The sequence below is a fragment of the Rattus norvegicus genome, chromosome 6, assembly GCF_021556685.1.
Source record: "Rattus norvegicus strain SHRSP/BbbUtx chromosome 6, alternate assembly SHRSP_T2T, whole genome shotgun sequence".
Lineage (NCBI taxonomy): Eukaryota > Metazoa > Chordata > Mammalia > Rodentia > Muridae > Rattus > Rattus norvegicus.
Genome location: NC_141539.1, coordinates 136,633,266 through 136,648,446, shown reverse-complemented (window position 1 = coordinate 136,648,446; position 15,181 = coordinate 136,633,266). Strand labels below are relative to the sequence as shown.

Genomic DNA, 15,181 nt, shown 5'->3' with positions numbered 1-15,181 from the left:
AAACAGACTCAAAGGCCTCCCACAACAAACAAAGGGCGCTTGCCCAGTTTAAATGACTCTTCTGGTTATGTCTTACAGCAGAAGGCAAAATGAGGAATGGTTCTAGGTCTGCTCCTTTACAGGATTCTCATTCTAGAATGTACGCCTTTTGATAGTACAGTCATAAAGTACTGATTGCATATAAAATGGTTTATACAGAATCCTGGGATCAAAATCTTTGGGCTAAGTTACACAGATTTAGTATTAAATGCTACAAATACAAATTTTCATAAAAATTTTAAGATAAACCCATAGTATTAAGGCTCCATCTAGAAGCAACTACCAAACTATTAACAAGAAATACAGGCAAAACACCTCCTGATTTGAGCCATAAGATTAACCACAGTTGAGTAGTTTTAAGTGATTATAGAGGGTAGGTTCCTAGGTTGGAGGCTCTCTCTGAACATGCTTTTAATCACAGCACTTGGAGGGGGAGGGGAGCTATCTCTATCACTATGAGTTCAAGGCCAGACTGGTCGGTCTGCAAAGGAAACACCAGGACAGCCAAGTGTCCAAAACAAACAAACAAACAAACAAACAAACAAACAGAAAAGAATCCTAAGTTGTCTAGGTGTGGCGGTGCGTGCCTTTAATACTTAAGAGACAGAAGTAGGCCAATTTCTTGAGTTTGAGACTAGCCTAGTAGTCTACAAAACTAGTACCAGGACAACCAGAGCTACACAGAAAAACCCTGTCTCTAAAAACAAAACAAAATAAAATGAAAGACTCCTAGACGAAATAGATGGACCCTTACTTAGTCAGCTTCTGTTACTAAAATAAAACACCTGAGATAACTCAAGAGAAAAGGGTTATTTAGCTCACCGGTATGGCTATTCCAGAAGGCCATGATATAGCTGGCAGGGTAAAACTGTTCACCTCACAAGGAAGAGATACAGGAAAAGGAATGCCCCCGATGATATTAGGACTTTCTAATACTTCCACAATTGAAAACGGTTTTAAAATAGGCCCGTGGGTAACATTCAATGATCAAACCATCACACTTAAAAAACAAAACAAAAAAAAAAACAAAAAAAACAAAAAACCATCTTTCCTTTTTCACCAGGAAAAGCCCTCCTAAGCAAAGTCTGTTCTCTCTACTCCTAAGGAGAGCACATATGGGTCAGCAGAACAGATATAAGCACATTTTTGTCTGCATATCAACTCTAAGAAAAGAGAACACACACAGACAGGACAGAATGTCTCACCATGAAGCCCAGGCTAGCCTCAAACTATGTAGCCTAGGTTGTTCATAAATGCTGGACAAACAGCCCCTCGTGTGCTTCTAGTGTATTCTTTTTAAAAAAAATATTTATTTTACACGTATGGATGTTCTGCCTGCATGTATATCTGTGCACTTTATGTGTGTGTGTGGTGGTGCCCTTGGAGGCCAGAAGAGCGATTCAGATCCCCCAGTTGGAGTTACAGCTATGAGCCATTATGTAGGTGCTGGGAACTAAATCCAAATCCTACAAGAGCAGCAAGTGCCTTTATCCATCCAGCCATCTCCTTCAAGTGTGTGGTTTAACTTCTGTCAAATGTACATGAAAGCATTCCAGGTAGATTTATTCTTCTCCATCCAAATTTAATTTGAAATTTCAAAATAGATGTGGTATCAGGAGGATCTGCACTCCCTGGCTTTTACAAACTCTAGGCTAGACAAACTCTAGGGCTAAAGTTTGGTTCTATTTTAGAATGATAAAATTTAGAAACTTTTAAAAAATTTAATTTTATATATGAGTGTGTTGCCTGTATGTATGTATGTATGTATGTATGTATGTATGTATGTATGTATAGCACTTGTATGCCTGTTGCCTGAGGAAGTCAGAAAAGAGCATCAGATACCCTAGAACTAGAGTTATAGACGGCTGTGAGCCACCATGCGGACTCTAGAAATGAAACCCAGGTCCTCTGGAAGAGCATCAAGTGCTCTTAAAGACAAAGACAAAGACAGAGCGACCGACCGACCGACCGACCGACCAACAGATCAAAGGCACAGAGAGACAGGGTCTTCTTATATAACCAGGTTGGCCCTGACCCCACAGCACCCAACTCCATCCACCCTGGATCCTCTGCCTCTCAAGTGCTGGGCTTAGCCTCCAGCTTGCTTACCAACACAATCCCTTTTGAAATAAAATAACAGGTATAACCAATTCATACAAACTGGGCTTATGTCTCTAAGGCAGTTGTCCTCAACCTTCCTAATGCTGTGGCTCTGTAATACAGTTCCTATGCTGTGGTGACCCCCAGCCATAACATTATATTCACTGCTACTTCATACTGTAATTTTGCCACTGTTATGAATTGTAATGTAAATATTTTTGAAGACAGAGGTCTGACAAAGGGTCTTGACTCACAGGCTAAGAACTGCGGATTTAAAGGCACTGGCCGCTCTTCCAGAGTACTCAGGCTTGAATCCCAGCACCACCAGGACGACACACAATCTCTAACTGCTCCTCGGGGTCCAACGACCGACACATGTAGTACAGTCATCCAGGCAGGCAAAACAATCATATACAAAGGGTAATAAAACAAGGAGCTTATAAAGAGAAGCTGCCTGCTGCCAACCTGCCAACAATCACCAGGGCCCACACAGTAGAAGGTAAAAGTTGACATCTATGATTATGCACATACAAAAAAAAAATTCTAAAGTAAATGAATGCCATTTTAAAAAAATTTTAACTTTAAGGTAAGTTGTCACTAGGTTGCCCAGGCTGAGCTCAAACTAACTGGTCATCATACAATTCAGCCTCCCCAGTCAATGGGGCATATACTATTGTTCCCAGCTCTTACCATGTATTTTAAAAGTTAAAATATTTTATTTTATGTGTATGGGTGTTTTGCCTGTATATGTGAGTGTGAAGCACATATCCACCATTGAATTCCCTGGAACAGGAGTTACAGGTGGTTTAAAGACCATGTAGGAGTGGGAACTGAACCTGGCTCCCTGGAAGAGCAGCAGTGCTCTGACCCAGGGAGATCTCTCCAGCCCGGCATGCCACATATTTAAGTGAGATACTACATAAACTACTTTGTGTTGTTGCCTGAATACAATGAAGTAAGAACAAGTAGTAACTATTCCTATGTTCCAAGGCCACATCTTCTTTTAAAGTTATTTAATGAAAACTCAGAGCATTGAGGTCAGCTGATTTAAGTAGACAGTTCCAGGATCCAAGGCTACATGGTGGACCCTGTTTCAAAAACAACTTAGAGAATCGGAAAACCCTACTGTATCTAGCAAACCTGGCCAATCTAAAAGGAAAGGTAGCATAGTTAGCAAGCTCATCTCAGGGATGATCCCTGGGCGTGCTGACTCACTGTCTTGGACGTGTTAGAATGCAGCTTGCTCTAAGGTGAGACAGGGAGGTAAGCACTTCAGCAACAGCAACCCTCTAGGTGTATCTATCTGCTCAGGTTAGACAGCACAGACTCGCTCCGCAAAGCCCTGAGTGCTTTTCTGCTGCATAAGCAGTCCCAAAGAACAAGAACAATCTGGTTGTCAAGCATACAAAACACCCTCTGTAGCACAGCCTCATACTCAGTAAGCAATCCAAATTGTTCAATTTATTCACTGATTACCCAGTCAACAGACAATACCTCCACTAGTTTATTTCAGGAAAGTTAGCGATCCTGACCACTCTATAAACCACCTGATACAGCGGGGTGTGGTGGCCCACACCTTTAGCTTGAGCCTTTGGGAGGCAGAGGCCAGCCTGGTCTACGTGACAGATTCCGACCAGCTCATGGAGCAGTGGTCCTCAGCCTTCCTGATACTGTGACCCTTTAATACAGTTTCTCATGCTGTGGTAACCCCAACCATAAAATTATTTTTGTTGCTACTTCATAACTGTAACTTTGCTGATGTTATGAATCATAATAATTTTGGTTTCCAAAGGAGTCATGACCCACAGGTTGAGAACTGTCACCACAGAGAAATAAACAGAACAGCAGGTCCATGATGGACACATCCCGAGCTGTTAATTAACAAACCTGTGCTTCCAGTCCTCTAGCAAGTAATCCGGACTCACAAACCGTCAATGCTTTAAAACTTAAGCGAAAATTGCACTTCTGATCTTGTCAAATTACAAACAGGATTTACTAATGGATCCCTTTGCAAGTCAACTATAGAAATACAATGAAAGTAAACTTTGTTTTTAAAAAACCTCCTGCTTTTGGGCTGGAGAGATGGCGAAATGATTAAGGGGTCTGTCTTCCATACCCAGGCTGGGTTCCCACACTGGACTCACCATCTTCTGGCCCCAGAGTTTTAACTGGTTTTTCTGAGCTACGATGAACATTTATATTCCTATCCGTAGAGGAGTAGTGACATGAAAATCAAATGAGAACAGAAGAGTATATGAGGAGGAGACAACTATTATTGCTGCCAATTCTGTTTCCTGATTTATAATTATATTACAGATAAAAGTCAGAGCTTCTTAAGAGCTAGGATGTAGTAGTCCACAAATTTAATCTCAACACTTGGGAGGCAAAGGCAAGAGGATCTGAGTTGAAGCCAGCTTGGTCTACACACATAGTTCCAGGCCAACTAGTTATATAATGAAACCCCATCTCAAAAAGAAGCCCAACTCCCTATCCGCCCACCCTAACACACACACAATGGCTAGGATCATTCTACCAAGGCACAGCCTCAGCCCAATTTATTACACTTGTTTAAATGAGCAGCATTCATAACACAAGTGAATGTAATCACTTAAAATACATAGAATAAATGTCTTAACACACACACACACAATGCACACCCATACATGCACTTGCACAAGCATATGCACACAAAGCAAATCTACTCTAGTTATAATAGCCAAGGACCACCAACTGGTGGAAGAACTTTTTAAAACTCATGATACATCTGATGAGATACTAATTAGCAATAAAAAGAAATGAACTATTAATACACTTTAAAACACAATCTCAAAAGTATTATGCACCTGGTAGCAGTGAAGCGTGCCTTTAATGCTAGCAGTGGAGAGGTAGAAGCAGGCAGATCTCTGAGATTGAGACCAGCCTGGTCTACAGAGTGAGTTTCTGGGTGGCCAGGGCTACACACTGAAACCCTGTCTCAAAAAACAAAAACTAAAAAACCTAAATAAATAAAATAAATTGAAATCGGCTGGACAGTAATGGCAAGCATCCTCTTTTTTTTTTTTTTTTTTTTAAGATTTATTTACTTTATTTACATGAGTACACTGTCGGTGTCTTCAGACACACCAGTAGAGGGCATCAGATCCCATTACAGATGTTGGGAGCCACCATGTGGTTGCTGGGAATTGAACTCAGGAGCTCTGGAAGAGTAGTCAGTGCTCTTAACCACTGAGCCATCTCTCCAGCCCAATGGCAAACACCTTTAATTTCAGCACTTGGGAGGAAGAGGCAGGCAGATCTCTGAATTTCAGGCCAGCCTGGTCTACAGAATGAGTTCCAGGACAGCAGGGTACACAGAGAAATCCTGTCTTCAAAACACAACAAAAGCATTAAGTACAGCCAGGGATATTTAAGTCAAACCTGTTTTTAAAAAGAAAAGAAAAGACAGGCAAGCAGAGCATTCTGTTACATAGAGGAAGTCAGACACTGCTGCATGGTCACCCAACACCAGCAATCACAGTCGTAAGGAGGCTGAGGGAAGGATGAGTTTGAGGCCAACCTCAGCTACATCATAAGACTGCCTTGAATTTTTAAAAAGTTGTATATTTTACGGCTCCACTTCCAAAAAAAAAAGGTAAAGATAAAGAGACAGAAATGAGCCACTGCTTGCCAAAGGCCTAGGAGAGCCCACAGAAGACCTTTGTGGGGATGGAAATGCTCTCTAGCTTGACCGTGGTGGTGACCACATGACTGTGTATCTGGCAAATTCAAATTCATCAGACTGTCCACTTAAAATGTGTTTATTTGTATGTCCACAGCCTTGATTCACAAAAGAACTTCTCACCAGGCAGAGATATCTCATTCATGTTGTACTTTCATGCAACTGGCAAAGTCTAACTTAAGTTGCACAGTAATGGCAGGTAAGGACAGGCCATGCTTAAAGTGAACATGTGTGCCACTGACTCAGGCCCCACACTGTAGCAGAGACACAGCCATTCCCATACCACACATATGCAAGGACTGCAGAACATGTCAAGGTGAATTAGTGCAACCAGCTGGAAGTGGCATAAGCTCTTGATTTTAGCAATATTGAAACCTCAGATTCATTAAGATTAAGGCATCCTTCATATCCTAAGCTTTTCTTGGTCACTCAGTGGTGCTAGGGATTAAATTGGGACATCACATATAGAAGACAATCATCTATCACTGAACCACATCTCCAGTCCTTAGATTGTTTTTAAAAACAAAGGTAGTAATTCTAGCACACAGGAAAATCACAAAACAACTTAACAAGTTGACAAAGGACATGTGAAGAATGAACCACTTCAGTCTAAAATAATCACAAATAACCACCTAAAACCATGCATTCTTGACTAAAAATAGACTCCTCCTTGAGTCCTCCGGCCCCATTGAAATATACTATTAAAGCCAGGCCTGGTGGAGCATGCCTTTAACCTCAGCACATCAGAGGCAGAGGCAGGCAGGTCACTGGTCTACCCAGTATGTTCCAGGATAGCCAGAGCTACACAGCGACATGATAAGATAGATAGATAGATAGATAGATAGATAGAGATAGACAGACAGACAGACAGACAGACAGATGAATGATAGATATCACACAAGTTGAAAGGAAACTAAAATGCTGTCTTTCATTATCATAAACCTTTTGTTTCTTAGTTCAATTTAGAAAGCACATGTTCTGGTTCTACTTAAAGTTTTGATTTTGAATAAAAAAAAAAATCAATGATCAGAGCCAATCAATCGATTTACTTGCTTCATTTTTTTAGAGTGGCCAAAGAACATGAAGATCAATCATGTCAAAGATAAGTTTCTTCAAAAGAACATAAAGAAGAAAAGTTTCAGGATTCCAAGGTTGGTGGATGTGTCTGTATCCTCGGCTATGGGAAATTGAGACCGAAGGCTCCCTTAGACAGTCCAAGCAACACAGCAAGAACTATGGAACAAAAAGGGAGGAAGAGAGAAAAAGAGAAGGAAGGGGAGAGGGTGAGAAAGAAAAAGGAGGGAAGAGGTCTAATCTAAGCTCTCCTAGTTAGGTAATTTTCTAATCTATCTCAGGTGGAAGAACATATACAACTGTATATTAATACACACCACAGAGATGACTTAGACCCAGGTCTACGAAAATAGATTAAATTACCTACTAGCTATCAAGCACAAGTAGCATTTTGAAGATTAAAATGAAGGCATCTGATACCACTAGGTTACCATTTCTAAGGATGGTTTTCAAAGCACAAAAACACCCGGAGCATGGAAGCTTTTCCAGAGACAGCATTCTCTTGCCAGCAGTTACCTCATAGCTCCGTATAATGAAAGGCCAGTGAAGTTTCTTTACAAGTTATTTACTAAATGCTTTACAGAGGACAAAGCTAGACTGGAACACTTTGGAATCCGATGCGGAAGAAGGGTTCAAAAAACACTTGGGCAGGTCAAACATTTCTTCAGTAGAACCTCTACTACTCGTTTGTCACTCCCTAGCCATGCTGCTCCAAACTGATGTTTGGTTTGGTTTGGTTATGCAGGTCCGTTCGAACAAAATCCTTTTATATAGATTTGTTGGGTGTGCACACTGGAATGGGCCTGAGAGCTACTTCAAGCCAACCTTCGCAGCGGAAGGAAAAGGCAACCCAGTGGGTGTCCCTCGGCTGGGCAGCAGAACAGAGCAGAGCTTCACAACTGCCTCTCAAAACACTTAGCCCACTGCTTCCGAACAGACTTAGCTTTGCAAGGACGGGAAGCTACTCCTTGATAAAGGCAGCGGCTCTCAAGCAGAACTACTCTTTGCGTTCGGGAACTACGGGGGCCCAGAAGGATCTCTCCACGGGGCACTTAGTTTTAGCGGTTGTCATTTAACTTAGTCCCCTTTTAAAGGACGGTCCACTCGACCCGACTGGATCCTATTAATCCGCACCAAGGACAGGCAGGCTCTTAACCTGCCCGATGTAAGAGGAGAGTTGTGTTCAAACACGCACTGGCTGCAGCAGCAGCGCACGGACGGGTAATGCTCAGCAGACCGTAAGGACAGCGCGCAGGCCGCACGCGCGCGGCAGGACAGGGCTGCGCCTTGACCCCTGCCGAAGCATCTGGGCTGGGTCCCCCTGCTACCACCCTGAGGGTCTGCCACCCTGCAGCGCAGTCCACTCACGTTTTCAGTGTCTCGTTCATTCACCGTTGGCAAAGGGGTCCTAGTGGACATCTTATTGCGCTTTGATTCTGCACAACGCCAAGGCGAAAACAAAACCGCCCAGCTCTGGGCGGCCGATGAGCAGCGGCCGCGAGCCTTCGGGCCCGGCCCTCCCCGGCCGGAGTCTAGATCTCCGGCCTGGCCCGGGCCGTGCGCCCGCGGGCCCCGGGGCTCATTCTCCCCCAGCGCCGGCGGCCGCAGTGGAAGCGGGCCCGCTGGCCGCCCCAAGCCTCAGGGCGCCTCGCGGGCCCCTCGCCTTCTCGCCGCTCGCAGCCGCAGCGCCGCGGAGCTCAGCCCCGGGGGCTCGACACAGCGCGGCCGGCAGCCCCTTCAGAGGCAGCGGCGCAGGAGGATGGAGCGGAGATGAAGCGCAAGACAGGCCGCCGCGGCCTGCAGGTGCCGACCATGGAGGGGGCCGCGGAAGAGGCGCCCACTCCCGGCTGCTTTCCCTTCTCCCGCTCGCTTCCCGCCCGGCCTCGCCCTGCCGGCTGCCACCGCCGCTCCCCGGCACCTCAGGAGCCTTACAGACTCAAGATGGCCGCGCCTCTGCTTCCTCCGCTGCCTCCGGCTGCCGGAAGTGACGTTACTGCCGCCTGGAGTTCCGCCAATCAGCGCGGTCGGAGCTAGCTGCGGGCTGCTGTTGCTAGGGGCGACTCGTCCTGTTGGGTCTGAGTGGGTGGTGCCGTTGGAAAGGACTTGCTTGGTCTCCTCCAGTTCTAGCAGGCAGAGAGTTGCAATCGTCCAGATCGCTTGGGCATCACTGACCTCTCCGGACCACTGCCCTAGTGGGCGTCCTGTGTCCGACTGCTGGGCTGGCATTTACAGAGTACAGGTCTAGGCTGGCTGGAATGTACTACACACGGAGATCCTACTGTTTGCAAAAGTTGACTTTTCCTTCCCGCGGCCACGCTGCAAAGGATGGAGTTACCGTAGAGAAGCAGCAGTTACAGGTCTATCAGAGGAGGAAGGAGCCAGGCTCCTGCTTCATAACCGAGGCATCTAGCATCCACCCAAAGAACTTTTTTGCCTCTGACTATGGAGCCACTGGTTATTGGACCCGGCCCAACTGAATACCCAGCTGGATGAAAGAGTGAAGCATGAAATAACAAAGGTAGCACAAAAGGATGGGAAGAGGAATTCGATGAGATCGTGTAGACGCCCCCGGGGATCAATTCCTAAATGCCGGTAGGGGCTTATATAATCAATATTTCTCCGTCTCTTCTTCTCCCTTTCCCTCTCTCACTACCTCTACCCCTCACTTTCAGAAACCCTCTATCTCTTTCTCCTTCCTCCTCTCTCCCACTCCCTTTCTTGCTTCCGTCTTTTGAAGAGAGATATTATTGCTATAGGCTTGGTCTAGGCTGAGTGACCTGCAGCTGAAACTCTGACTATGTTGCCTCTTCCAGAAAGCCTTGCTCAACGTGTCACCTCTTTATGTCTTCTGAGGACAGAATCCATTAGTAGAGAAAGGAGGGCTGTGTGACCTGGGGTAAGGCAAACGGCTACTAATAGTCCACCTTGTACTGGTTATTCATTAAGCCCCAGGGTGCCCTTATAAGATGGACAGACACAGCATATGATCTAAAGTCCGGATCAGTTACTTCACCCAAATCGTCAGTGTTGTTGGTTATAGAAGGATCTGAACCCCATTCCTACAGCTTTAGAAATGGCTAAACTTGTGACTAAACTTTGCTTTTCTTCTTACGTTTTTGTTTGTTTGCTTTGGTTCTGGCCCCCCAACACCCGATATCTTGGTGTATCCTGCTTTGTGAAACGACAGAACTTCAAACACCAGCATCCCTTCCAGAGAGGCCAGAGGGTCCCAATACAAACCAACCAGGGGCCAAGATGCATTCAGAACTCCTGTGTTACCCTCTTAGGGGTGTGCTCAGGGGAACCAGATGGGCCTATTTAGAGAGTATTTTCTTTTTCCCTTTTCGGTTAAGCAGAGAGCCACAGTGGCAATCCTCTGAATCAAAGGTTTGCTCCACACTGCTCAGCTGAAATGTGGGCTGTGATAAGCAGACATGTGCTCCGGAGCTCAGAGGCCAACTGTGGGCTCCCTGTCCCACTTGGGGGTCTAAGCAGGGGAAATCTTGCAGAAGGCACACTCACTCTGAAGACAGAATGATAGCTCCCTGGGGCTACTGGGCTCCCAGTTTAGCCCAATACAGAAGCACGGGAGTGAGAAACAACGGGGTGAATTCAAGTAAATTCATCAAGGGCACATGAGGGCGAGAAGGCAGACCGAAAAGGCAGGATCCAAGCAGACTTAGACATAGCTTGGAACCCATTCTCCCCTCCACCCTGACGAGTTCTGGTGCTTCAACACTGGCCCCTGACGAATTGGGGAAACCTCCCAAAAGGTTGTCAGCCTCAGGCAGGAGCTTTGAGAAAGCCTGTGAACACTTCAGAGCATCCCACACTGGCCAGAGAAGTAATCCAGAGAAGTAATCGGTCATGAGGCTTCCCCCCTAGGGGGACTTCCTCATTCAAGCTACACATTAAACCCTGGAGTCAGTGAATGCCAAAGGTTGGGGGTGAAGATGATGGCACGTGACCTCAAGACACTTCCTAGTTTTCTTAGAGTTTGGAATCGAAGCTATTGAAATGTAGACTCACCTTAAAGAGCTGGAAGCGGTAGGTGTGTTTGTGGCGCGTGCAAGGGAAAGGGGGACCAGGAGGACGTGAGCAAGGGGAGGGCACCGTTTTCTCCAGAGGAATTTATGTGATCTATCCAGGAGGAATGGAGCAGTTAAACTTGACAACTATTGTTTTCATAATTCTTTTCTGGCCTGATTCTTGTCCTATTTATTTATTTATTTTAGACTGTCTTGCTGCATAGCTCAGTCTGGCCTTGAATTCCTACCCTGCCTCAGCCTTCCCGATGCCGAAAGTACACTCTCATGCCCAGTTTGTTTCCCGTCTTCCTATTTAAATATTTCCTACCCTGAGCATCATAACAACAAACCCACCTCAATTCAGAAATGCACCCCAGGCTGGTGAGATGGCTCAGTGGTTAGAGGTCTTTTTGCTCAAGCAGAAAGATTAGCTCTCCCAAAAATATCCAGGTAAATTCCAGGTGGGCAGAGCAGCTCACTTGTGTTCCAGTGGTTGAAAGACAGGATCTCTCCTAGGATCTCCCATTGGTCTAGAGCTCCCCACCAATTATCTGGCCATCCAGTGGGCCCCAGAGATATTTCTATCTTTGCCCCTCCAACCCTGGGATGACAAGGATGTACCACCACACCTGTCTTATTTACCTGAGTTCTGAGGATGAGGCTCAGGTCCCTGTTGTTGCACGGCTAGCACTTCTCATTCTGAGCGTCTCTCCAGCACTCGAAAGGCAGACACAGATGAGTTTGAGCACTCGATAGGCAGATCTGTATGAGTTTGAGGCCAATCCAGTGTAGAGAGTTCCAGGCCAACCAAGATGACATAGACACCGTCAAAAAAAAAGGGCAGGGTGATGGAGACATGGTTCATCAGCAACAGTACTGGCTTCTCTTGAGGACCTGTTCCCTGTACCAACGTGACAGCTCAATGGACCCCCAGTTCCAGGGGATCCAATGCCCTCTTCCAGCCCTTAGGTAAAAGGCGCGCTCCCATATACACACATAGTCAAAACACACTTAAAATACTCTTTAAATTCTATTAATTTTTATTTGTTCATTTTATTTTCAAAACAGGATTTCACTAGGTAGCAGCAGCTGTCCTGGAACTCACTCTGTAGACCAGGCTGGCCTTGAACTCAGAGATCTACCTGCCTCTGCCTCCAGAGGGCTGGGACTAAAGGCTTGTACCATGACCACCTGGGCAAAATGACTTTTTAAAAATGACATGTTGGGAGAATTTAGCAATAGCTAGTAACATTAGCAACACCATCAAGTTATGCATGCTCCACAATACCACAATTCCGTGCAAAATGTTTACCTGAACATAGGCTGTCGAGGTAGCTCATCTGATGAGGGAGCTTGCACCAAGCCTGTCAGCATGAGCTCAATCCCTAGGAGCCCAGTGGAGGAGAGCAGTGACTCCTGCAGGTTCTCCCCTGATTGCTACACCTGCCTTGGTGCTCGTATGTGAGTATACACACATCAATAAATAAATTTAAAATTCTTATTGTTTTGAGATAGTTTCTTACTATATAGTCCTAGCTGGCCTCATCCTCAGAGATCTGCCTGCCTCTGCAGTAAGAATTTTGGTTTCTGGGGTTGGGGATTTAGCTCAGTGGTAGAGTGCTTGCCTAGGAAGCGCAAGGCCCTGGGTTCGGTCCCCAGCTCTGAAAAAAAGAACCAAAAAAAAAAAAAAAAGAATTTTGGTTTCTTTAAAAACCAGTTATGATATGTGAATATTTTTTTGCTCTAATCCCAGGTGTGAGATCATCACAGCAGGTGATTATGATTTGCCTCGTGCACCAGCAGGGGCGAGATCCTTGCCAGCTACAGACAGCTGAATTCTGGGGATTCTGGGGAGACGAAGTAAATGGAAAAGCCCCAAGAAGGCCTAGGAGGCTGCCACTCCCCTTGCCAGTCCTGCTTGCTGCTGTGGTGGTTGGTCAAGTGTTTGTGAGCAAAGAGACAAGAAGTTAGAGATATCCTGACAGCAAAGACTGGACAGTCCTAAGGAACCCAAGGCCCCTAGTCATCAGGAAATAGTCTATTTTGCTGAGTGAAAGAAGTCAGGCCCCCTTCCCCTCTAACCTTTCTCTCCTACCTAGTGTTGTGGGGTCAGAAGGGTGATGGGTATGGGAACCCAATAAAAGAGCCACCGAAGAAAATCTGTGCCAGCGTCTGCCTCCCTATTAAAGGTGTTCACTACAGTGTCTGGTTGATTTCCAAAAGCTGTAAGGGAGCTGGAACGAGGGCTCATGGGTTAAATGCGTGTACTGTTCTTCCTGGGACCAGAGTTGGGTTCAGCTGCACATTAGGCAGCTGGTAATCACTTTGAGGAACCTGACACCTTCTTTTAGCCTCTGTAGGCACTTCAGGCACATGCACAGACCCACACAGAGACATACATTCATACACATAATTAAACACCAAAATAAACCTTTAAAGATGTTTGAAAGAAAGATTTGGCTGGATGTTGGTGGTGCACACCTTTAGTTCCAGTGTAAGGGACTGGACTCTGAGGCTGAGGCCAGCCTGATCTACAGAGTGATTTCCAGGATAGCCAGGACTACACAGAGATACTCTGTCTTGAAATAAACAAACAAGCACAAATGGTTTGAAATGTACTGAGAGAACATGTATAAAACAAGACTCCAGGTCCTGTAACAAAAAAAGCCAGAAATGGCATGAATATCCATTATCAGTATGCACAGAGGCATGCTTGCACCAAAACTAATATGTAACAAAGAGAAAAACTTTATTGGCTCGGTCCTTGTACAGCCAAGGGACTGAATCTCAGGAACATAACCTGGAGCTGGAAAATTGGTTCACTAGGTAAAGACACATCCTGCCAAACTCGACCACCTGAGTTCAGGGACCCATACAGTAAAAAGGAGAATTGACTCCTGCAAATTGTCCTGTGACTTGTACACACTCTGATATTTGCTGCCATCGTGGAAAGGGAGAGGGCTGAGAGTGTAGAACCCCAGCGCTCCAGTCTTGCAATGTGCTAAGTCCCTGACCTCACACGGGCAACTCCCGACCCAGGCGGGCAGGCAGGCAGGCAGGCAGGACAAGAGGGAGCCAGAGAAGTTGTCAGGACAGATTCCACTCCTGAAGCTAGCATGGCCTCCCCTCCTGTGGTGTGACCTCAGACATGAGCTGTCTAGGGCTGGCCCTGTGAGTCAGCCCTGAGTCCCACCCCACCTCACGCCTTTCCCGTGGGGCGTCAGGGCTCAAAGCCTTCTTTCAGAATGAGGCCAGGAAAACCAAGGACGTAATGTGACCAAGTACAGCTGAATAACCGGTGTGTCTGAATATTAATGGGAAGTAGCTTTTGTAGCCAAGGAAATCCAAAACAGATTCTCTGAAAACAAGATCTCTAATCTAGACCCAAGTCAAACAAATAGAAAACAAGAAAAACCCCAAATTCCTAAATCTCCCTAATGATAGAAACCTCAGAAGAAATCCTACTTTTATGTAAAAGTGTTGTTTTAAAAAAAAAATTAGTTTCAGTCTGGCCATGGTAGTACACACCTCTAATCCAAGCACTTGGGAGGCAGAGGATGGCAAATCCCTCTGAGGTAGGGAGGTAGGGACTCCCCCACCCCAGTCTACACAGCAAATTCCAGGTCATCCCCATCCAGGTCTACATAGTGAGACCCTGCCTCAAAACAACTTTGTTGGTGGTGGTGGTGGTGGTGGTGGTGGTGGTGGTGGTGGTGGTGGTGGTGGTTAATGCTATAGGCCAACCCCTGAGCTTTGTGCATGAAGATAACTAGCTGCTCTATCACTGAGGTATAGCGTCCTCTTAGGCCAGGGCTTGAGTTACCACTTAGCCGAGGACGCCCTCGATCTCAACCATCTGCTTTAGTGTCATTTCTGTTGTTGACAGAAAATATCCTGGCAAATGCCAGGCAGCACTCGGGAGGCAGAGGTGGGTGGATCTCTGAGTTCTAGTCCAGCCTGGTCTACAAAGTGATTCCAGGACAGCCAGAGCTACCCGGAGAAACTCTTGTCTTGGAAAACAAAACAAAAGAACTCCTGGCAAAAGCATCTTAGAGACGAAAGGGTTTGCTTTCTCTTATAGTTCCAGATTCTAGTCCATCACTGTCAGGGAGTCATAACAGCAGGAGCATGAAGCAGCTAGTTCCTACTGTCCATGCCAAGAACAGAGAAATACATGCCTGCCTGCCTGCCTATACTCAGCTAGCCCTCCATGTTCCCTACT

General features: G+C 45.9%; 1 protein-coding gene and 1 long non-coding RNA gene across 26 annotated transcripts in view; one reads left to right on the top strand and one right to left on the bottom strand.

The window, feature by feature from the left end:
- Positions 1 to 8,895, bottom strand: part of Mark3 (microtubule affinity regulating kinase 3) — an 89,248-nt gene extending 80,353 nt beyond the window's left edge. For 16 of the 23 annotated variants that reach the window (XM_087552182.1, XM_087552186.1, XM_087552188.1 and 13 more), the window contains exon 1: positions 8,300 to 8,886. In XM_087552182.1, coding sequence (XP_087408308.1) covers positions 8,300 to 8,350 — 51 coding nt within the window. In that variant the 5' untranslated portion in view covers positions 8,351 to 8,886. 23 annotated transcript variants of the gene reach the window in all.
- A 164-nt stretch (positions 8,896 to 9,059) lies between these two features.
- Cpt1al1 (carnitine palmitoyltransferase 1A like 1) lies at positions 9,060 to 13,160 on the top strand. Of its 3 annotated transcripts, XR_015623398.1 has the most exons (3): positions 9,060 to 9,523; positions 9,745 to 9,827; positions 12,713 to 13,160. It is a non-coding gene; the product is annotated as a carnitine palmitoyltransferase 1A like 1 (long non-coding RNA). The 3 variants fall into 3 exon arrangements; XR_015623399.1 differs by lacking the exon at positions 9,745 to 9,827; XR_015623397.1 differs by lacking the exon at positions 12,713 to 13,160 and having other exon boundaries at positions 9,745 to 10,042.
- Positions 13,161 to 15,181: the final 2,021 nt, after the last annotated feature.